At 46.8% G+C, this 23,526-nt stretch overlaps 1 protein-coding gene across 1 annotated transcript in view; it reads right to left on the bottom strand.

The window, feature by feature from the left end:
* The window catches only part of ANKRD54 (ankyrin repeat domain 54), a 31,625-nt gene extending 9,885 nt beyond the window's left edge, over positions 1–21,740 (bottom strand). The window contains exons 1-6 of the mRNA XM_073644299.1: positions 21,475–21,740; positions 19,257–19,304; positions 5,615–5,713; positions 3,710–3,781; positions 3,583–3,630; positions 3,370–3,494 (exon numbers count right to left, since the gene is read on the bottom strand). Of these exons, the coding sequence (XP_073500400.1) occupies positions 3,370–3,494; positions 3,583–3,630; positions 3,710–3,781; positions 5,615–5,713; positions 19,257–19,304; positions 21,475–21,652 (570 nt within the window). The 5' untranslated portion in view covers positions 21,653–21,740. The remainder of the gene's footprint in view (positions 1–3,369; positions 3,495–3,582; positions 3,631–3,709; positions 3,782–5,614; positions 5,714–19,256; positions 19,305–21,474) is intronic.
* Positions 21,741–23,526: the final 1,786 nt, after the last annotated feature.

The following is a 23,526-nucleotide window of genomic DNA, read 5'->3' as shown; positions in this document are numbered from 1 at the left end:
TTTTGAGGTTGCATCGGCTTTCCAGTCGCGTAACCAGAGTATGCGTCTAATGGTGACGGCATGCAATAGTGCTACCGCTGCACATCTTGTTGAATCAAGGATCGCACGCATTAGGAAATCTGCCACAACTGCTATTTGAACTTCTTTTTGAGACAATTCAGGAGCAGAAGCTTGAAGGCTAGTTTGTATATCATTAGCCCAAGCTATTATGGCTCTAGATGCCCACACCGAAGCAAACTGGGGAGCTAGGGACGCTCCTATGATTTCGTAATTTGAGCGTGCCAAACTTTCCACCTGCCGATCTGCTGTATCCCTGAGGGTTGAGCTGTCTGGCAAAGAAGCGTCTGTGCTGCCAGCCTGGATACTGGAGGGTCCACTGCTGGGGTATCTGTCCATTCTTTGAAAGTTTCCGGAGGAAAGGGATACCTGGCTCCCATTAGCTTGCGTGTGGCGAGCTTTTTGTCAGGATGTAGAAACTGATTGGTCAGAATAGATTTGAATTCTGAGTGATCTGGGAAGAACTTAGGCGGTTTTGGTGGTCCCTCAAATGAAATTGATTCATTAGGTACATCCGGGGTCAGGTCAGAAATGTTTAGAACTCGATGAATGGAAGAGATTATGTCCTCTAATAGTGTGGCATTATTAATTGGAGAAGACGATTCGTCGGCCTCCTTATCTGAGCTGGAGTCACAAATGCCTTCAGACTCCAGTGTATCACTGATATGTCTGCTAGGCGAGTCAGGCTGGGGTATTTCTCTGGCCGCTGTGTCCCCCAATAAGAGTGAGTGGATATATTCCCTGTCCCTGGTAGTGGACTGTCTAGAAGATCTGGGACTACGGTCTCTATCCCTGGATCTGGAGGACCGTGCACTGTGTGATGACGCAGGGGAGCGTAATCTGTGGGTACGCTTGCGTCCTGACTCTGATCTGGAGGTGCCTGGTTCAGAGTGTGGATGTGTCATAGAAGAGATATGACTTTGCATAGCCTGAAGAAGTTTGTCGGCCATGTTATCCATGGACTGTGACATAGATTGTGACATAGATTGTGACAATTGAGTGACCCATTCTGGCATGACAGCGGTGGTAGGGGCTGCTTGGGACTCTGGCACAGTAGCCTGCATGCAATCCTTACAATGCGGATACGTACTACCGCTGGGGAGAGCGATGCTACAGGCTGTACAGAAAGCGTAGAAGCTATCTTGCCTGGTTTTCTTAGACTTTGAGCCCGGCATATTGCACCTGGATGTGGTTATGCAGGGGGGCTGTCTGTGCAGAGGAGGATGTGGCATATGCAGTTTCACAGCTGAGAGTCTCAGGCTGTGCACTTACCCCACCTCTAGTGTGCCCCTGTGCGCGCGCAAATTCCCTGGTCCTGTGCCTCCCCGGAGCGCTGGCTGGCCTGTGTCCATGGTGCAGCAAGATGGCCACCGTCAGACTGAGGAGAAGGGGGGGGCGGAGCGCTGAAAGGGCGCGTGTATCCATGGAAATGCGCGCCCTGCAGCTCCGCTCCACCCTCTGTATGACGCTTGGCAGTGTCAAACGCGTCACCGGGGGGCATGCCGGGGAGCGTAGGGTGGGCGGTGGCTTCGGCTAGGCCGAAGCCGCGGCCTAAATTTAAGATAGTGCCCGGAAAGGGCTCCAGGAGAGCGCGGTGGGCCGGGGGGGGGGGGTCGGAAAAGCAGCAGACCCCCCCGGATCCATAGGTAATATGGCGGTGGGGATCATAGAAGGGGTAGACTCTGAGGAGCCCCCTTTTTTGTGTCACTGGCGCAGGGTCTTTGTGAGACTGCACCGCTTTGGCCATAAATACCTGCACCGTCCCCGGCTGTACAGGAGCCTCCAGTGAAAACTGTGGCTCCTGTATGTGCTGCTGAGAGATGACCGCTTGCTGGGAGGGTCCGCAGCTGCTGCTCACCGAAGCCTACCTGAGGATGTCTCAACCTAATACCCCCCGAGGGGGGATTAGGGAGGGTGCCGCTGTCACCTTCAGGGGCTTTATCCACCCTCAACCTCTGAGCAAGTCGTGGAGAAATGGAGAAGGAGGGGGTTCTCAACTTCGTACCAGACCCAAGGGCCGGCGAAGGAGCAGTATGGTGGCAGCGCCATCTCCACTTCAACCGTGCCCCACAGACGGGGGCAAAGGAAGGAGCCATACCGGGGGTCTCTGAAAAGAGACCCTCTTTTCTTAATCTGTGATCCTGTGCTTGAAGCGAGGAACGAGTGAAAATAAAACGGTGTGCCTCCTACTGACACTAAGCTAAAAACTGGTGTAGGCCATCGCCTCCCGGGGGTGTATACTGCAGAGGAGGAGCAATGCTTTGTCTTTCAGATAAGCATAGTGTCGCCTCCTAGTGGACAAGCAGCATAACCATGGTCCTGTGTCCCCCAATGAGGCGACAGAGTAAAAAGAATTAATCCGATCGGCAAACGGCGTAACGACAAAAAAAATCTAAACGCTAGAATTACGTTTTTTTTGGTCGTCACAACATTGCAATAAAATGCAATAATGGGCGATCAAAGGTAGGATCTACCCCAAAATAGTATCAATAAAAAAGTCCATTCGACGTGCAAAAAATAAGCCCTCACCCAGCCCCAGATCCCAAAAATAGGAGACGCTATGGGTCTCGGAAAATGGCGCCATTTTTTTATTTATTTATTTTTTGGCAAAATTTTAGATTTTTTTTTTCACCACTTAAATAAAAAAGAACCTTATACAATTTTGGTGTCTACGAACTCCTAATGACCTGGAGAATAATAATAATAATAATAATAATAATAATAATTTTAGCATTCAGTGAATGTGGTAAAAAAAAAAAAAAAAAGAAAGAAAAACAGAAAACAACTGTGGAATTGCATTATATTTTGCAATTTCACAGCACTTGGATTTTTTTTCCCAATTTCCAGTACACAAAATGGTAAAAACCAGTGATATCATTCAAAAGTACAACTTGTCCTGCAAAAAATAAGCCCTCACACGGCCATATTGACAGGAAAAAAAAAAGTTATGGCTCTGGGAAGAAGGGGAGCAAAAGATGAAAACGGAAAATCGCAAGGTCATTAAAGGGGTTAATTGTCCTATATTTCGGATCAAAAATCAATATAAGAGCGGCAGATGTCTGAGCCTGCCACCTTCACTAATCAGCGGTTGTCAGTGCCCGTGGAAGCTGGATGGAGTGGAGCAGCAGAGCTCCATACATTTTAGCACCTGCGGCCTTTACTGCAAATCAGCTTCAATTCTCTTCAATAGGAGCCGACCGACTGTACCTGGCAGCAGTAGATTCCATTTTTTGTCTCCCAAGTGATCTCTAAATCAGTCTATATGTGAAATATGGTACATTTAATTGAAAGTTATAGTTCCCAAGCGCTCACCTGTTTTACTTCAAGCCGCAGAGATTCCAGAGTCTGAGACTTTCCATCTTGCAATATGTTTAGCTTAGACTTAGCTAAATGAAGAGGGGTCCGGCCTGCACGGTCTAAAGCATCTACTCTGGCTCCTTAAGAGAAAAAAAAAAGACATTTTTAAAATGAAATAAAAATAAATAATGTATATGATTTTTTCTGAAGAATGAATAAGCTTCTTACCGCCTCGTAAAAGGGTTGTTATTACTGGAACATGACTGGTGCAGGCAGCTTGAAAAAAATAAAATTAAATGTACAGCTCATAAAATGTAATGCTAATCCATGTAGAAGATTCTCATAAAATACCTACCCAAGTGTAATGGGGTGTTCCCCAACCCATCTCTCTGATTTGGATCAGCACCATGGTCCAAGAGCAAATGCACTGGAATAATGGGAAGAATAAATAATAGTGTCATACTGAATTATCTTGTAATTTGAAACTAATTATATTTTGGGCAATAAAACATTCATGTAAAGTTACCAGACTACGGCTATGCTGAAATGAGAAAAATAAGCAGCAGACGGCTTTGGCCTTACGAAAAGTCATTGTGACTATTGTGTCTTTAAAAAAAAACATTAGGGTCCCCTGTCGTTGTGATTCCATGATTCACAGGGGACACAGTGTTGTTGTGCGCAGCCCTAATCTTACGCTGAATCTTTATCCTTTTCCACGGCCCAAAATTCAGTGCTAACTAATTTTCTAATAAATGATTATTCATATTGTGCCTCTGTTTTTCTAATACAGAGTTCAACTTTCAATTTAAAAGTAAAAAATCTTAAAAAAAAAAAAAAAAAAAGATTGTTTTAAGACGAGATTTTTTTTCTGAAAAATTGCCACGCTGCAGGTCAATTATCGAGTGGAGAATTTCTGCAAAATGTGCACGAGATTTCACATTTTTGCTGCTATTGCACTCCATGGTATATCTCGAATACGCTTGGATGGACACACGGGTATATATTGGGCCAAGGAAAGAAAAAGGAGTGAAGAAAAGATGCAAACTTGTGAAGACTTGTCAAATAAATCTTAATCGGGCTATATGGAATTATCTGCGTCGCGATAAAAAAAGTACACATATTTGGTATCGTCGCGTTCGGAATGACCCGGCCTATAAAACTGTCCCACCAGTTAACCCCTTCAGTGAACACCGTAAAAATAAAAATAAAAAGATTTGAAAAACAAAGCAAAAAATTATGCTTTATCATACCGCCGAACAAAAAGACGAATGTAAATAAAAATGGTATCGCTAAAAACGTCATCTTGTCCCGCAAAAAAAAAGCCGTCATACAGGTTCGTCAGCGGAATAAATAAAAAAAGTTATAGCTCTTAAAATAAAGCAATGTAAAAATAATTATTTTTTCTATAAAATAGTTTTTATTGTGTAAAAGCGGCAAAACACAAAAAAAAAACAACTAAACAAATGTGGTACCGCTGTAATCGTACTGACCCGAAGAATAAAGCTGCCTTATCAATTTTACCAAACGCAGAATGGCATACAAAAAATCCCCAAAAAAACAATTCCTGAATTGCTGGTTTTTGTTCATTCTACCTCCCAAAAAATGAAATAGAAAGCGATCAAAAGATGTAATTTGCCCGAAAATGGTACCACTAAAACGTCAACTTATCCCGCAAAAAAACAAGCCGTCACATGACTGTCGGTAGAAATACTGAAAAATTATAGCTCTCAAAATATGGCGATGCAAAAACTTGTTTTTACAATAAAAAGCATTTTTTAGTGTGTGAGCTGCCAAACATAAAAACCTTCTGTTGATTGGTTCATTTTGCCTCCCAAAGATCACAGTAAGGCTCAGCTCAAATTTATCCTGAGCTCTGCGCTGAGCGCTTATACTGTGGGCCCTATTACTCTGCATGGAGGACTATGTGGGGCCCATTATTCTGTATGGAGGACTATGTGGGGCCCATTCTGTATACTGGTTGGCCCACGACTTTGTCCAAGTTTTTAATTTTGGCTCTGTGTTTGAGTTTTACATTCCTGCTTTATGGTAAGGCAGTAAGCCCTGCATTTCCTCCAAGACCATGTTATTGTTGTAATTTATATCTACCCAGAACACACGGAGATTGGAGCAAGTAAAAAAAAGGTGCTCAGTGGAGGACATTTGTACACCTTGCTGTGTGTATCTTCCTCTTAGATTCTATACCTATTTATACTTCCATACAAATAAAGATAGAAACTACATATTCTGCCACATTCCATACCAATTTTATCATTTCCATTGCAAGAAGCAAAGTGCAATGCTGTACGCCCCTTGTCATCAGCTGCACAAGGATCCACTCCTTCATCTAGCAGGCGATGTACTGGAGAAAAAAAAAAAAAAAGACAACCTTTATGCTGTATCTTTATTAAAATTCGTAATAACAACCTGAGCCTATATATATATATATATATATATATATATATATATATATAGATTAGAAAGAAAATTTATAGACAAGCATATTAAAAGGTAAAGGTTATAAGACCATCTCCAAGCAGCTTGATGTTCCTGTGACTACAATTGCACATATTTAGAAATTTAAGATCCATGGGAATGTAGCCAACCTCCCTGGACGTGGCCGCAGGAGGAAAACTGATGACAAATCAAAGACATAATACGAATGATAACAAAAGATCCCAGGAAAACTTCTAAAGAGATTAAAGGTGAACTTCAAGCTCAAGGAACATCAGTGTCAGATCACACCATCCGTCTTGTTTGATCCAAAGTGGACTTCATGGGAGGCGACCAAGGAGAACCCCATTGGAGAAAAAAAAATCATAAAAAAGCCAGACTGGAATTTGCCAAACTACATGTTGACAAACCACAAAGCTTCTGGGAGAATGTTCTATGGACAGATGAGACAAAAAATTGAAGTTTTTGGCAAGGCACATCAGCTCTATGTTCACAGACAGAAAAATGAAGCACATCGCGAAAAGAACACTGTCCCTACTGTGAAACATGGAGGAGGCTCTGTTATGTTCTGGGGCTGCTTTGCTGCATCTGGCACAGGGTGTTTTGAATCTGTGCAGGGTACAATGAAATCTCAAGACTATCAAGGGATTTTAGAGAGAAATGTGCTGCCCAGTGTCAGAAAGCTTGTTCTCAGTCGCAGGTCATGGGTCTTGCAACTGAAACATGCCGTCTGCAAAAGGCACCCTTCACACACGAGACAACTGGAGCAGTTTGCTCATGAGGAGTGGACCAAAATACCTGTCGAGAGGTGCAGAAGTCTCATTGACCGTTACAGGAATCGTTTAATTGCAGTGATTGCCTCAAAAGGTTGTTCCACAAAAAATCTGTGGAAGCAGGGTTGAAAAGCAATGTCTGACTTTCATTTGTTCATTTTCATAGATTTTTAATTTATTATTACTTTTGTCAGATTCAAGTTATTTCTGTGACCATTGTGGATTTTTCTTTCACTAAACGGGAAATTTCATTATTTTTGAAAGAAAAGCATATTTTTTTTTCAATGAAGCTAACATTAAATGAATCAGAAATACACTCTATACATTGTTAATGTGGTAAATGACTATTCTAGCTGCAAACGTCTTGATTTTATTGCAATATCTACATAGGTGTATAGCGGCCAATTTCCAACAACCACCACTCCAGTGCTTTAATGGTACATTGTGTTTGCTAACTGTGTAAGAAGGCTAATGGATGTTTAGAAAACCCTTGCACAAGTATGTTAGCCCAGCTGAAAATGGTTTGGCTGATTTGAGAAGCTATAAAATGGACCTTCCTTTGAGCTAGTTGAGAATCTGGAGCATTACATTTGTTTGTTCTATGAAACTCTCAAAATGGCCAGAAAAAGAGAACTTTCATGTGAAACTCGACAGTCTATTCTTGTTCTTAGAAATGAAGGCTATTCCATGCGAGAGATTGCCAAGAAACTGAGGATTTCCTACAACGGTGTGTACTACTCACTTCAGACGAGAGCACAAACAGGCTCTAACCAGAGTAGAAAGAAGTGGGAGGCCCCGCTGCACAACTGAGCAACAAGACAAGTACATTAGAGTCTCTAGTTTGAGAAATTGACGCCTCACAGCTCATCAACTGGCAGCTTCATTAAACAGTACACGCAAAACGCAAATGTCAACGTCTACAGTGAAGAGGCGACTCCGGGATGCTGGCCTTCAGGGCAAAGAAAAAGACATATCTGAGACTGGACAATAAAAAGAAAAGATTAATATGGGCAAAAGAACACAGACATTGGACAAAAGTTTTATGGACAGACGAATCAAAGTTTGAGGTGTTTGGATCACACAGAACATTTGTGAGACGCAGAACAACTGAAAATATGCTGGAAGAGTGCCTGACGCCATCTGTCAAGCATGGTGGAGGTAATGTGATGGTCTGGAGTTGCTTTGGTGCTGGTAAAGTGGGAGATTTGTACAAGATAAATGGGATTTTGAATAAGGAAGGCTATCACTCCATTTTGCAATGCCATGCCATACCCTGTGGACAGCGCTTGACTGGAGCCAATTTCATCCTACAACAGGACAATGACCCAAAGCACACCTGCAAATTATGCATGAACTATTTAGGGAAGAAGCAGGCAGCTGGTATTCTATCTGTAATGGAGTGGCCAGCACAGTCACCAGATCTCAACCCCATTGAGCTGTTGTGGGAGCAGCTTGACCGTATGGTGCGCAAAAAGTGCCCATCAAGCCAATCCAACTTGTGAGAGGGGCTTCAGGAAGCATGGGGGGAAATTTCTCAAGATTATCTCAGCAAATTAATAGCTAGAATGCCAAAGGTCTGAAATGCTGGAATTGCTGAAAAGGAGCATTCTTTGACGAAAGCAAAAGTTTGAAGGAGAAAGCTATTCTTTCTAAAAAAAATCATTATTTCTAACCTTGTCAATGTCTGGACTATATTTTATATTCATTTTGAAACTCATTTGATAAATAAAAAGTATGAGTTTCCATGGAAAACACAAAATTGTCTGGGTGACCCCAAACTTTTGAATGGTAGTATATACAGTACAGACCAAAAGTTTGGACACACCTTCTCATTTAAAGATTTTTCTGTATTTTCATGACTATGAAAATTGTACATTCACACTGAAGGCATCAAAACTATGAATTAACACATGTGGAATCATATACTTAACAAAAAAGTGTGAAACAACTGAAAATATGTCTTATATTCTAGGTTCTTCAAAGTAGCCACCTTTTGCTTTGATGACTGCTTTGCACACTCTTGGCATTCTCTTGATGAGCTTCAAAAGGTAGTCACCGGAAATGGTTTTCACTTCACAGGCGTGCCCTGTCAGGTTTAATAAGTGAGATTTCTTGCCTTATAAATGGGGTTGGGACCATTAGTTGTGTTGTGCAGAAGTCAGGTGGATACACAGCTGATAGTCCTACTGAATAGACTGTTAGAATTTGTATTATGGCAAGAAAAAAGCAGCTAAGTAAAGAAAAACGAGTGGCCATCATTACTTTAAGAAATGAAGGTCAGTCAGTCCAAAATATTAGGCAAACTTTGAATGTGTCCCCAAGTGCAGTTGCAAAAACCATCAAGCGCTACAAAGAAACTGGCTCACATGAGGACCGCCCCAGGAAAGGAAGACCAAGAGTCACCTCTGCTTCTGAGGATAAGTTTATCCGAGTCACCAGCCTCAGAAATTGCAGGTTAACAGCAGCTCAGATTAGAGACCAGGTCAATGCCACACAGAGTTCTAGCAGAAGACACATCTCTTCAACAACTGTTAAGAGGAGACTTTGTGCAGCAGGCCTTCATGGTAAAATAGCTGCTAGGAAACTACTGCTAAGGACAGGCAACAAGCAGAAGAGACTTGTTTGGGCTAAAGAACACAAGGAATGGACATTAGACCAGTGGAAATCTGTGCTTTGGTCTGATGAGTCCAAATTTGAGATCTTTGGTTCCAACCACCGTGTCTTTGCACGACGCAGAAAAGGTGAACCGATGGACTCTACATGCCTGGTTCCCACCGTGAAGCATGGAGGAGGAGGTGTGATGGTTTGGGGGTGCTTTGCTGGTGACACTGTTGGGGATTTATTCAAAATTGAAGGCATTCTGAACAAACATGGCTACCACAGCATCTTGCAGCGGCATGCTATTCCATCCGGTTTGCGTTTAGTTGGACCATCATTTATTTTTCAACAGGACAATGATCCCAAACACACCTCCAGGCTGTGTAAGGGCTATTTTACCAAGAGGGAGAGTGATGGGGTGCTACGCCAGATGACCTGGCCTCCACTGTCACCAGACCTGAACCCAATTGAGATGGTTTGGGGTGAGCTGGACCGCAGAGTAAAGGCAAAAGGGCCAACAAGTGCTAAGCATCTCTGGAAACTCCTTCAAGATTGTTGGAAGACCATTTCCGGTGAGTACCTCTTGAAGCTCATCAAGAGAATGCCAAGAGTGTGCAAAGCAGTCATCAAAGCAAAAGGTGGCTGCTTTGATGAACCTAGAGTATAAGACATATTTTCAGTTGTTTCACCCTTTTTTGTTAAGTATATGATTCCACATGTGTTAATTTATAGTTTTGATGCCTTCAGTGTGAATGTACAATTTTCATAGTCATGAAAATACAGAACAATCTTTAAATGAGAAGGTGTGTCCAAACTTTTGATCTGTACTATATTATATATATATATATATATATATATATATATATATATAGTTGGTGGCCAAAAGTATTGGCACCCCTGCAATTCTGTCAGATAATGCTCAGTTTCTTCCTGAAAATGATTGCAATCACAAATTCTTTGGTATTATTATCTTCATTTAATTTGCTTGCAAGGAAAAAACACAAAAGAGAATGAAGCAAAAATCAAATCATTGATCATTTCACACAAAACTCCAAAAATGGGCCAGACAAAAGTATTGACACCCTCAGCCTAATACTTGGTTGCACAACCTTTAGCCAAAATAACTGCGAACAACCACTTCCGGTAACCATCAATGCGTTTCTTACAATGCTCTGCTGGAATTGTAGACCATTCTTCTTTGGCAAACTGCTCCAGGTCCCTGATATTTGAAGGGTGCCTTCTCCAAACTGCCATTTTGAGAACTCTCCACAGGTGTTCTATGGGATTCAGGTCTGGACTCATTGCTGGCCACCTTAGCAGCCTCCAGTGCTTTCTCTCAAACCATTTTATAGTGCTTTTGGAAGTGTGTTTTGGGTCATTGTCTTGTTGGAAGTCCCATGACCTCTGAGGGAGACCCAGCTTTCTCACACTGGGCCCTACATTATGCTGCAAAATTTGTTGGTAGTCTTCAGACTTCATAATGCTATGCACACGGTCAAGCAGTCCAGTGCCAGAGGCAGCAAAGCAACCCCAAAACATCAGGTAACCTCCGCCATGTTTGACTGTAGGGACCGTGTTCTTTTCTTTGAATGCCTCTTTTTTTTTTCCTGTACACTCTATGTTGATGCTTTTTCCCAAAAAGCTCTACTTTTGTCTCATCTGACCAGAGAACATTCTTCCAAAACGTTTTAGGCTTTCTCAGGTAAGTTTTGGCAAACTCCAGACTGGCTTTTTTATGTCTCGGGGTAAGAAGTGGGGTCTTCCTGGGTATCCTACCATACAGTCCCTTTTCATTCAGATGCCGACGGATAGTACGGGTTGACACTGTTGTACCCTCGGACTGCAGGGCAGCTTGAACTTGTTTGGATGTTAGTCGAAGTTCTTTATCCACCATCCGCACAATCTTGCGTTGAAATCTCTCGTCAATTTTTAAATTCCGTCCACATCTAGGGAGGTTAGCCACAGTGCCATGGGCTTTAAACTTCTTGATGACACTGCGCACGGAAGACACAGGAACATTAAGGTCTTTGGAGATGGACTTTTAGCCTTCAGATTGCTCATGCTTCCTCACAATTTGGTTTCTCAAGTCCTCAGACAGTTCTTTGGTCTTCTTTCTTTTCTCCATGCTCAATGTGGTAAACACAAGGACACAGGACAGAGGTTGAGTCAACTTTAATCCATGTTAACTGGCTGCAAGTGTGATTTAGTTATTGCCAACACCTGTTAGGTGCCACAGGTAAGTTACAGGTGCTGTTAATTACACGAATTAGAGAAGCATCACATGATTTTTCAAACAGTGCCAATACTTTTGTCCACCCCTATGTTTTAGGTTCGGTGTGGAATTATATCCAATTTGGCTTTAGGACAATTCTTTTTGTGTTTTTTTCATTGAAGACAAATTAAATGAAGAGAATAATACCAAAGAATTTGTGATTGCAATCATTTTCAGGAAGAAACTGAGTATTATCTGACAGAATTGCAGGGGTGCCAATACTTTTGACCACCACTGTAATATATATATATATATATATAACACTTAAAGGGGTTGTGCCGCCACACACTTTGCTGCTAAAAGCTCCTAAACAGGTATAAATGTTCACAGAAAATGTTTAGTTTGGATAACTCAAATAATTAACACCATGCGACATTACAACTTGACAGAAAACCTTTTTATCTCCCTAAAAACGGTGTTTGCGCTCATTATTTCCCCTCCCGAAAACTCTCTATGCGTCTCTCCCTGTCTCTCTCTATACATGAGCAAAAAGGATGATAGGACTCTGGTCCAGTGGCCAGGTTGGTAGTCCAACAATAAAATAAGTGCCATCATGTAGTGACATTCACACACAGTCCCAGGTTACGAATTAGATAGCTTCTGTGGGTTTGTTCATAACACCAATTTGTATAAGTTAGAGTATGGCCGGCAAAAAAAAAAAAAAATTACAAAATCACCTGAAACGCTGACTTCTCCAGTCACCCCACTGTCCGGTCCTCTTCTATTCACCATTGTGCACCGTACCTCTGGTTTCTTCACTATAGGTCAGGACTTACAGCCGCATCCAGTCCTCGGAGATCACTGCGTGTTGTAAGGTTGGGAATGCAAGACGCGCGCCAACACCTTATGTTGTGCAGTGATCTCTGATGTCTGGAGACGGACAAAGTCCTGACCTATAGTAAAGAGACCGGAGATGAGATGCTCAACAGCGGAAAGAAAAGGACTGGACGGTGGGAAGCGGGGTGGCATAGGGATTGTGAGCAATTAGGGGAGTTTTTTTTATATTTTTCCTATCATAAAGACAAGCTGCGTGTAAGCCAAATGTTCATTAAGTTGAGGACTGCCTACATATTATGTACCAGAAAAATATATACACATTTACATTATATATACATACATACAGCACAGACCAAAAGTTTGGACACACCTCATTTAAAGATTTTTCTGTATTTTCATGACTATGAAAATTGTACATTCACACTGAAGGCATCAAAACTATGAATTAACACATGTGGAATTATATACTTAACAAAAAAGTGTGAAACAACTGAAAATATGTCTTATATTCTAGGTTCTTCAAAGTAGCCACCTTTTGCTTTGATGACTGCTTTGCACACTCTTGGCATTTTCTTGATGAGCTTCAAGAGGTAGTCACCGGAAATAGTTTTCACTTCACAGGTGTGCCCTGTCAGGTTTAATAAGTGGGATTTCTTGCCTTATAAATGGGGTTGGGACCATCAGTTGTGTTGTGCAGAAGTCTGATGGATACACAGCTGATAGTCCTACTGAATAGACTGTTAGAATTTGTATTATGGCAAGAAAAAAGCAGCTAAGTAAAGAAAAACGAGTGACCATCATTACTTTAAGAAATCAAGGTCAGTCAGTGCGAAAAATTCGGAAAACTTTGAAAGTGTCCCCAAGTGCAGTTGCAAAAACCATCAAGCGCTACAAAGAAACTGGCTCACATGAGGACCGCCCCAGGAAAGGAAGACCAAAAGTCACCTCTGCTTCTGAGGATAAGTTTATCCGAGTCACCAGCCTCAGAAATCGCAGGTTAACAGCAGCTCAGATTAGAGACCAGGTCAATGCCACACAGAGTTCTAGCAGCAGACACATCTTTACAACATCTGTTAAGAGGAGACTTTGTGCAGCAGGCCTTCATGGCAAAATAGCTGCTAGGAAACCACTGCTAAGGACAGGCAACAAGCAGAAGAGACTTGTTTGGGCTAAAGAACACAAGGAATGGACATTAGACCAGTGGAAAACTGTGCTTTGGTCTGATGAGTCTAAATTTGAGATTTTTGGTTCCAACCACCGTGTCTTTGTGCGACGCAGAAAAGGTGAACGGATGGACTCTACATGCCTGGTTCCCACCGTGAAGCATGGAGGAGGAGGTGTGATGGTGTGGGGGTGCTTTGCTGGTGACACTGTTGGGGATTTATTTAAAATTGAAGGCATTCTGAACCAGCAAGGCTACCACAGCATCTTGCAGCAGCATGCTATTCCATCCAGTTTGCGTTTAGTTGGACCATCATTTATTTTTCAACAGGACAATGACCCCAAACACACCTCCAGGCTGTGTAAGGGCTATTTGACCAATATTGAGAGTGATGGGGTGCTACGCCAGATGACCTGGGCTCCACAGTCACCAGACCTGAATAGAATCGAGATGGTTTGGGGTGAGCTGGACCGCAGAGTGAAGGCAAAAGGGCCAACAAGTGCCAAGCATCTCTGGGAACTCCTTCAAGATTGTTGGAAGACTATTTCCGGGGACTACCACTTGAAGCTCATCAAGAGAATGCCAAGAGTGTGCAAAGCAGTCATCAAAGCAAAAGGTGGCTACTTTGAAGAACCTAGAATATAAGACATATTTTCAGTTGTTTCACACTTTTTTTGTTAAGTATATAATTCCACATGTGTTAATTCATAGTTTTGATGCCTTCAGTGTTAATGTACAATTTTCAAAGTCAAGAAAATACAGAAAAATCTTTAAATGAGAAGGTGTGTCCAAACTTTTGGTCTGTACTGTACACACATTTCTATAAACTCATATCAATTTCTAATACATTTTTACTTACTTTATTGTGTAGTCTCGTGGGACTTGAACCTATAAATCGCCCGTCTGCTTGTACTATATACACTGCAATTTCAACAGTATCGCACTATATAGGTGAAATCATGGTCTCTGACTGGGCTTCATCATTTGTCAGGGGATAGTCAGGAGGCCCCATACACATTAGCCTGATGGATAATCCTCACAATATTAGTGGGTTTGGATGACCTTACTCTAGTGTGCTAGTGTGTATAGGGGCTTCAACCCTATCTATATCCCTAATCCAAACCCTAAATCCTAGTCCTAATCCTAGTCCAAACCAAAACCCTAAATCCTAACTCTAGTTCGGGTTAGAAAATGTTTGTAAAAATGTAACATTTTTTATGATAGTGATTCTTTTTTGTTTTAATGGACATTTTTTTTTATTACACTGGGGAAACCCTCACATCAAGTCTGTCTCCCCTCTCACAAAACTGCAAGGGAAAGAGGAGGCAGACGCTGTGGGAGGACTGGCAGGGATTGTGGAAGAGTTGTGGAGGCAGTGAAACCCTCTGGCTTACTTGTCTTCTGAGTGCAGAAGCTGTGCTGAGTTTGTCCTCATACACAGGCAGAGCAAACTCTGCGATCTCGACCTCTGCTTCGGCATAGCACAGCAGTCAGATGACAAACTCATCACAACTGCTGCACTCTGCACTGTCAGTAAGGAAAGAAGCTGCTGCCTATTCACTGCCTCTGCTCCTGGCTCCAAGAAAAGGGTGAAGAAGAGGCTAGAACTTGTGGGGAACGGAGGACATATTGGAGGAGAGCCAGGAGCATCAGGAAGACCGATAGTAACGACCATTGGGAGAGGTGTGAAAGGAGAGGCAGGGACCTGCGGAGCTGATTCAGTGCAGCAGGCAGCGCCTTTCTTGTCATCTCACTCGCTGCTGACAGTGCAGAGCTCGGTAGTTGTGAGGAGTTTGTGCGCTGGCCGCTGTGTTCTTCATAGTGCAGCCAAGATCTCTGTCACTGCCTGGGCAGAGTGCAGCAATCAGAGGACAAACTCTTCACAACTGCTGCGCTATGCACAGACAGCAGAAGAAGACAAGGAAGCCGCTGCCTTTACTGATCATTTCCCACTGCAAAAAAAAAAGCCGGGCATGAGGGTGCAATACTGGTCATCATAACTGCTGTGGTAGGTGAGAAGGGGCGACTCTCCTGCCCGTGTGCGCTGGGAACGTCACTCTATAGGCACTTCAGACGTTCCCAGCACACATCAGCTTTCAGTCAGTTGTATGAGATCCAGCTGGCTGACTTGTCAAGGGATCCTACTGCATAGCACAGGCCGCCATTTCAAAGAGAGAGAGGGATCTGCGCATGCCTGGCCAGTATAAGAGGGTTAGATGGATGGACAAAGCAGATAGTAGTTCTAACACTAGAGGGCGCCATATTGAACATCATAAGTACATATCTTTTAAATGGAGCATCATTTTTAATACATTTAAATTACAAAAATATTTATTTACAAGATGTCTGCAGTATTAACAGCATATTGTATCGTGGCACAACCCCTGTAAAGCTTTATTTATTCCCTTAAGGATATGAGGAGTTAAACTTCTGGGAACTGTGACAACACTTACCCTAGACGATACATGGCTGCGTATATCAGTCAGGCTCCAGCAGCTGATCGCATCAGAATGAATATATATATATATATATGTACAGTACAGACCAAAAGTTTGGACACAACTTCTCATTTAAAGATTTTTCTGTATTTTCATGACTATGAAAATTGTACATTCACACTGAAGGCATCAAAACTATGTATTAACACATGTGGAATTATATACTTAACAAAAAAGTGTGAAACAACTGAAAATATGTCTTATATTCTAGGTTCTTCAAAGTAGCCAAAATACAGCAATGGGGTTTCAAAGGTAACCACACAATAGAGTAGGTATTCAATCAAATATAGTGGTGCTACAAAAGGTTAAAACTCAACATTTATTACAAATGAATAAAAAGTGATGAACAAGTCGCAAGGACCTAAAAGCAAGTATATGCCTGCCTGTGGTGGTGAGTAACCATAGTAGTCAGTAACTCATTATGTCCAGGAATACGAAAATATGTTATACAGACAGTCTACCCGTAACATAACACAGATAAAATGGCAAAAAATAGTGGAGCTCTCAAGACAATATCACAGCATATAGTGTCTCAGCATATAAGAACCTTAGTACATTTAGGCTGGTTATGGTGAGCATTTAGACCTTACATTTACTATTGGAACAGCCTCACCAAATAAAATGTCGGTTCTTGCTCTCTGGCTTTAAGACAGCTCATGTGGTGGGGCATCTGAACCTTTTCAGCCTCCAGCAACACACAGCACACCGCTCCCAACGCGTTTCATTGCCTCAGCTAATCATCAGGGGAGAAGAGGGTGTCACACAGTATAGAAGCTGGCATCAACAGCTCAGCCTATCCCTGAGCGGTTGATAGGCTGAGCGGTTGATGAGGCAATGAAACGAGTTGGGAGCGGTGTGCTGTGTGTTGCTGGAGGCTGAAAAGGTTCAGATGCCCCACCACATGGAGCTGTCTTAAAGCCAGAGAGCAAGAACCGACATTTTATTTGGTGAGGCTGTTCCAATAGTAAATATAAGGTCTAAATGCTCACCATAACCAGCCTAAATGTACTAAGGTTCTTATATGCTGAGACACTATATGCTGTGATATTGTCTTGAGAGCTCCACTATTTTTTGCCATTTTATCTGTGTTATGTTACGGGTAGACTATGTCTGTATAACATATTTTCGTATTCCTGGACATAATGAGTTACTGACTACTATGGTTACTCACCACCACAGGCAGGCATATACTTGCTTTTAGGTCCTTGCGACTTGTTCATCACTTTTTATTCATTTGTAATAAATGTTGAGTTTTAACCTTTTGTAGCACCACTATATTTGCTTGAGTTCTTCAAAGTAGCCACCTTTTGCTTTGATGACTGCTTTGCACACTCTTGGCATTCTCTTGATGAGCTTCAAGAGGTAGTCACCAGAAATGGTCTTCCAACAATCTTGAAGGAGTTCCCAGAGGTGCTTAGCACTTGTTGGCCCTTTTGCCTTCACTCTGCGGTCCAGCTCACTCCAAACCATCTCAATTGGGTTTAGGTCTGGTGACTGTGGAGGCCAGGTCATCTGGCGTAGCACCCCATCACTCTCCTTCTTGGTCAAATAGCCCTTACACAGCCTGGAGGCGTGTTTGGGGTCACTGTCCTGTTGAAAAATAAATGATGGTCCAACTAAACGCAAATCGGATGGAATAGCGTGCCGCTGCAAGATGCTGTGGTAGCCATGCTGGTTCAGTATGCCTTCAATTTTGAATAAATCCCCAACAGTGTCACCAGCAAAGCACCCCCACACCATCACACCTCCTCCTCCATGCTTCATGGTGGGAACCAGGCATGTATAGTCCATCCGTTCACCTTTTCTGCGTCGCACAAAGACACGGTGGTTGGAACCAAAGATCTCAAATTTGGATTCATCAGACCAAAGCACAGATTTCCACTGGCCTAATGTCCATTCCTTGTGTTCTTTCGCCCAAACAAGTCACTTCTGCTTCTTGCCTGTCCTTAGCAGTGGTTTCCTAGCAGATATTTTACCATGAAGGCCTGCTGCACAAAGTCTCCTCTTAACAGTTGTTGAAGAGATGTGTCTGCTGCTAAAACTCTGTGTGGCATTGACCTGGTCTCTAATCTGAGCTGCTGTTAACCTGCGATTTCTGAGGCTGGTGACTCGGATAAACTTATCCTCAGAAGCAGAGGTGACTCTTGGTCTTCCTTTCCTGGGGCGGTCCTCATGTGAGCCAGTTTCTTTGTAGCACTTGATGGCTTTTGCAACAGTACTTGGGGACACTTTCAAAGTTTGCCCAATTTTTCGCACTGACTGACCTTCATTTCTTAAAGTAATGATGGTCACTCGTTTTTCTTTACTTAGAATATGTATTATGGCAAGAAAAAAGCAGCTAACAGTCTATTCAGTAGGACTATCAGCTGTGTATCCACCAGACTTCTGCACAACACAACTGATGGTCCCAACCCCATTTATAAGGCAAGAAATCCCACTTATTAAACCTGACAGGGCACACCTGTGAAGTGAAAACCATTTCCGGTGACTACCTCTTGAAGCTCATCAAGAGAATGCCAAGAGTGTGCAAAACAGTCATCAAAGCAAAAGGTGGCTACTTTGAAGAACCTAGAATATAAGACATATTTTCAGTTGTTTCACACTTTTTTGTTAAGTATATAATTCCACATGTGTTAATTCATAGTTTTGATGCCTTCAGTGTGAATGTACAATTTTCATAGTCATGAAAATACAGAAAAATCATCAAATGAGAAGGTGTGTCCAAACTTTTGGTCTGTACTGTAATAAATATTATACATACCAATTTGTGTTGCACAAAGCCAAGCACTTCCGCATGTAAATCTTTACAAGACACCTGTACAGAAATGGTTTTCCCTATGCGGTCATGCCATACACACATGAATATATGGAAACACTTTTCTAAAGAAAGTATAGGTTTCCCATTTCGTATACATTGAAGCAATGTCTGGCCTGATCATGTGGTATGAAACAGGAGGATTTTATACATTTAATGTTGGCCTGGCCACCCCAAGTGCAGTACATTAATGTATTAGTGAGATAAAACCTACCTTGGAGCAGCCCTTTAAACAAGAATATGTGACAAAGATCTATTTTCTTCAGCGATTTAGTGCCGCTTCATTACAATAGAATTATGATCAGTGTGTGAACCATGGCAGGACTCTCTGACAACCACCTGATGGAGTTTGCCATCCACCATGTCATCAGTGGCTCGCTGTACTTAGTCACTGTTTAATACTACTCATTGCAGCTCTACCGGATTATCACGGCGGTAACTAAGCCGGAGCATAGCAAGAAATCAGAGGGACAGAAGGCCACAAATACACAGAGGAAGCAGATGTGCTGTAATGATGCACATATATAGTATATAGATGATTGAAGTAAAGGAGTACCTGTGTCCAGATCATTTCCATTGGCCGCTTCTCGTAACTTGCGAAGAGCTGTTAGGAGATAAATACATTTTTTAACAAAGTATAAAACTGTTAATGGGTGGTGGAAATATATACTTATATTCATTCTGTGTTTCTAGATTTCAAGAGGATCTCTCAGCAGGTTTAAAGTAACCAGGTTTTTTTTCTTATAAATTATAATATTTCTGCTGCTCCTTTGAGTATTTTTTTTTTTTAAATCTTCCATACAGTTCCAGAAATGTGAACCTCTTTATTAGTGCGGATATGCCTGGTCTTCACCAATGGAACGTGGCGGACATGACTCTGGAGGGGCGAGGCGGGAGGTTAGGCTGTTCTGTATAATCACCGAGCACCGCCTCCTTGGAAAAACAGAAAAAGCAGCAATAGAACTGTGGGAAATAGACTACAAAGTACTCAGGGGAGCAGAGAGAATAAAAAGTGCAAAAACTGGTTACTTTTGATCTGGTAACAGGTCCCTCCAAAAATCAAAAACAAGCGGATTGCCATAAATGGAGCATTTTGTATTTGGGACCTTCCCTGATCTTATAAATAGACGGGCTGCAGCACTGGTTGATTACATACAGCCTCACATGAGAGAATATAAAGAAAAAAAGCAATTGTCAATCCACAGCAAAACCTGAATATTATTACAGCAGGTCTGAAGTGCAGGGAGTCCCCACCTGCACAGGGCGGCTGATGGGCGGCGGCCCCCCCTCCACAGGGCGGCTAACGGGCGGCGTCCCCCCCTGCACAGGGCGGCTGACGGGCGGCTTACCCCCCCCCCCTGCACAGGGCGGCTGACGGGCGGCTTACCCCCCCCCCCCTGCACAGGGCGGCTGACGGGCGGCTTACCCCCCCCCCCTGCACAGGGCGGCTGACGGGCGGCTTACCCCCCCCCCCCTGCACAGGGCGGCTGACGGGTGGCTTACCCCCCCCCCCCCTGCACAGGGCGGCTGACGGGCGGCTTACCCCCCCCCCCCCTGCACAGGGCGGCTGACGGGCGGCTTACCCCCCCCCCCCTGCACAGGGCGGCTGACGGGTGGCTTACCCCCCCCCCTGCACAGGGCGGCTGACGGGCGGCTTACCCCCCCCCCCTGCACAGGGCGGCTGACGGGCGGCTTGCCCCCCCCCCCTGCACAGGGCGGCTGACGGGCGGCTGACGGGCGGCTTACCCCCCCCCCCTGCACAGGGCGGCTGACGGGCGGCTTACCCCCCCCCCCCCTGCACAGGGCGGCTGACGGGCGGCTTAGCCCCCCCCCTGCACAGGGCGGCTGACGGGCGGCTTAGCCCCCCCCCCTGCACAGGGCGGCTGACGGGCGGCTTAGCCCCCCCCCCTGCACAGGGCGGCTGACGGGCGGCTTAGCCCCCCCCCCTGCACAGGGCGGCTGACGGGCGGCTTACCCCCCCCCCCTGCACAGGGCGGCTGACGGGCGGCTTACCCCCCCCCCCTGCACAGGGCGGCTGACGGGCGGCTTACCCCCCCCCCCTGCACAGGGCGGCTGACGGGCGGCTTACCCCCCCCCCTGCACAGGGCGGCTGACGGGCGGCTTACCCCCCCCCCCCTGCACAGGGCGGCTGACGGGCGGCTTACACCCCCCCCCCTGCACAGGGCGGCTGACGGGCGGCTGACGGGCGGCTTACCCCCCCCCCCCCCTGCACAGGGCGGCTGACGGGCGGCTTACCCCCCCCCTGCACAGGGCGGCTGACGGGCGGCTTACCCCCCCCCCCTGCACAGGGCGGCTGACGGGCGGCTTACCCCCCCCCCCCCCTGCACAGGGCGGCTGACGGGCGGCTTACCCCCCCTGCACAGGGCGGCTGACGGGCGGCTTACCCCCCCTGCACAGGGCGGCTGACGGGCGGCGTCCCCCCTGCACAGGGCGGCTGATGGGCGGCGTCCCCCCTGCACAGGGCGGCGTCCCCCCTGCACAGGGCGGCGTCCCCCCTGCACAGGGCGGCGTCCCCCCTGCACAGGGCGGCGTCCCCCCTGCACAGGGCGGCGTCCCCCCTGCACAGGGCGGCGTCCCCCCTGCACAGGGCGGCTGACGGGCGGCGTCCCCCCTGCACAGGATAATTGTTTGCAGTACACTGACTAGTGCCCCATACACGTCCTGCATATATAGTGTAAGCTCCTGTGAGCAACCTGCACAGTGTATAGGAGGGATTCTCTGCACCTCCAGCAGTGACAGCTGCAGCAGCTTACCATAGCTCTCCCTGGCCAGTGGGCACAGCCTGTACCGATGCTGCCGGTGGGACTTGACGCGGCCTCCAGGACTCCTCCTGGGTTTCTCGGGCTCTTCCCACAGCACTCTCAGCAGCTCGGGCACCCCCGACGCCAGCTCTCCGGGAAGAGACGACTTCCCCTGCTCTTCAAGCTCCATTCGCTCCACGGGCTACAGCCAGGGTAAACGCTAGACTGTATGGGCTCCTTCCAGGTATGACGTCATTTCCGGGGGCGTGTCCTAACGGTGCATTACGGGCGTGTTCTAGTTTAGCAGCAGACGCCATAGCCTCATCCAGAGGGACTGGGAGACAAGCTGCTGGTGAAGCTGCAGGAGGAGATCAGTGCTGCGGGCTTGCGGGGGCGGCTATGTGGGGAAAGCTGCGGGCTCTGGGTGCTGTGTGGGGATGCTCTGAGTAGATGCTGCGGGCTTGTGGGGGGATGCTGGGGCCTCTGGGGGGAATGCTGCGGGCTTGTGGTGGCTCTGGGTGGATGCTGCGGGCCTCTGGGGGGGGGGATGCTGCGGGTTTATGGGGGCTCTGGGTGGGATGCACGCTTGGGGGCTTGTGGTGGCTATGTGGGGGATGCTGCGGGCTTGTGGGGGCTCTGGGGGCATGCTGCAGGTTTGTGTGGGCTCTTGGGTGGGGCATGCTGCTGGCTCTTGGGGGTCATGCTGTGGGTTTGTGGGGGCTCTGGGGGGATGCTGCGGGTTTGTGTGGGCTCTTTGGGGGGAGGGTCATGCTGTGGGTTTGTGTGGGCTCTGGGGTGGATTCTGGGGGCTATGGGGGGATGCTGCAGGTTTGTGGGGGCTTGGTGGGATGCACGCTTGGGGGCTCTGGGGGCTGGTGGTGGCGGCTATGTGGGGGATGCTGCGGGCTCTGGGTGCTTTGTAGGGATGCTGGGGGGGGCATGCTGTGGGCTCTGGGGGGGCATGATGGAGGTTTGTGGGGGCTCTGGGAGGGCATGCTGTGGGTTTGTGGGGGCTCTGGGGGGGTTGCTGTGGGGCTCTGGGAGGTTTGTGGGGGCTCTGAGGGCATGCTCTGGGGGGGTTGTGGGGGCTCTGGGGAAGGGGGTGCGGGATGATGGTGCACGCCTGCGGGGGCTCTGGGGAAGGGGGTGCGGGATGATGGTGCACGCCTGCGGGGGCTCTGGGGAAGGGGGTGGGTGGGATGATGGTGCACGCCTGCGGGGGCTCTGGGGAAGGGGGTGGGTGGGATGATGGTGCACGCCTGCGGGGGCTCTGGGGAAGGGGGTGGGTGGGATGATGGTGCACGCCTGCGGGGGCTCTGGGGAAGGGGGTGGGTGGGATGATGGTGCACGCCTGTGGGGGCTCTGGGGAAGGGGGTGGGTGGGATGATGGTGCACGCCTGTGGGGGCTCTGGGGAAGGGGGGGGGGCGGGATGATGGTGCACGCCTGTGGGGGCTCTGGGGAAGGGGGGGGCGGGATGATGGTGCACGCCTGTGGGGGCTCTGGGGAAGGGGGGGGGGCGGGATGATGGTGCACGCCTGTGGGGGCTCTGGGGAAGGGGGGGGGCGGGATGATGGTGCACGCCTGTGGGGGCTCTGGGGAAGGGGGGGGGGCGGGATGATGGTGCACGCCTGTGGGGGCTCTGGGGAAGGGGGGGGGGCGGGATGATGGTGCACGCCTGTGGGGGCTCTGGGGAAGGGGGGGGGGCGGGATGATGGTGCACGCCTGTGGGGGCTCTGGGGAAGGGGGGGGGCGGGATGATGGTGCACGCCTGTGGGGGCTCTGGGGAAGGGGGGGCGGGATGATGGTGCACGCCTGTGGGGGCTCTGGGGAAGGGGGGGGCGGGATGATGGTGCACGCCTGTGGGGGCTCTGGGGAAGGGGGGGGGGCGGGATGATGGTGCACGCCTGTGGGGGCTCTGGGGAAGGGGGGGGGGCGGGATGATGGTGCACGCCTGTGGGGGCTCTGGGGAAGGGGGGGGGGGCGGGATGATGGTGCACGCCTGTGGGGGCTCTGGGGAAGGGGGGGGGCGGGATGATGGTGCACGCCTGTGGGGGCTCTGGGGA

Source organism: Phyllobates terribilis, unplaced genomic scaffold, assembly GCF_046119375.1.
Source record: "Phyllobates terribilis strain yellow unplaced genomic scaffold, ASM4611937v1 Scaffold_8__6_contigs__length_399053987, whole genome shotgun sequence".
NCBI classification, from domain to species: domain Eukaryota; kingdom Metazoa; phylum Chordata; class Amphibia; order Anura; family Dendrobatidae; genus Phyllobates; species Phyllobates terribilis.
This window is presented reverse-complemented; position numbering and strand designations above follow the sequence as displayed.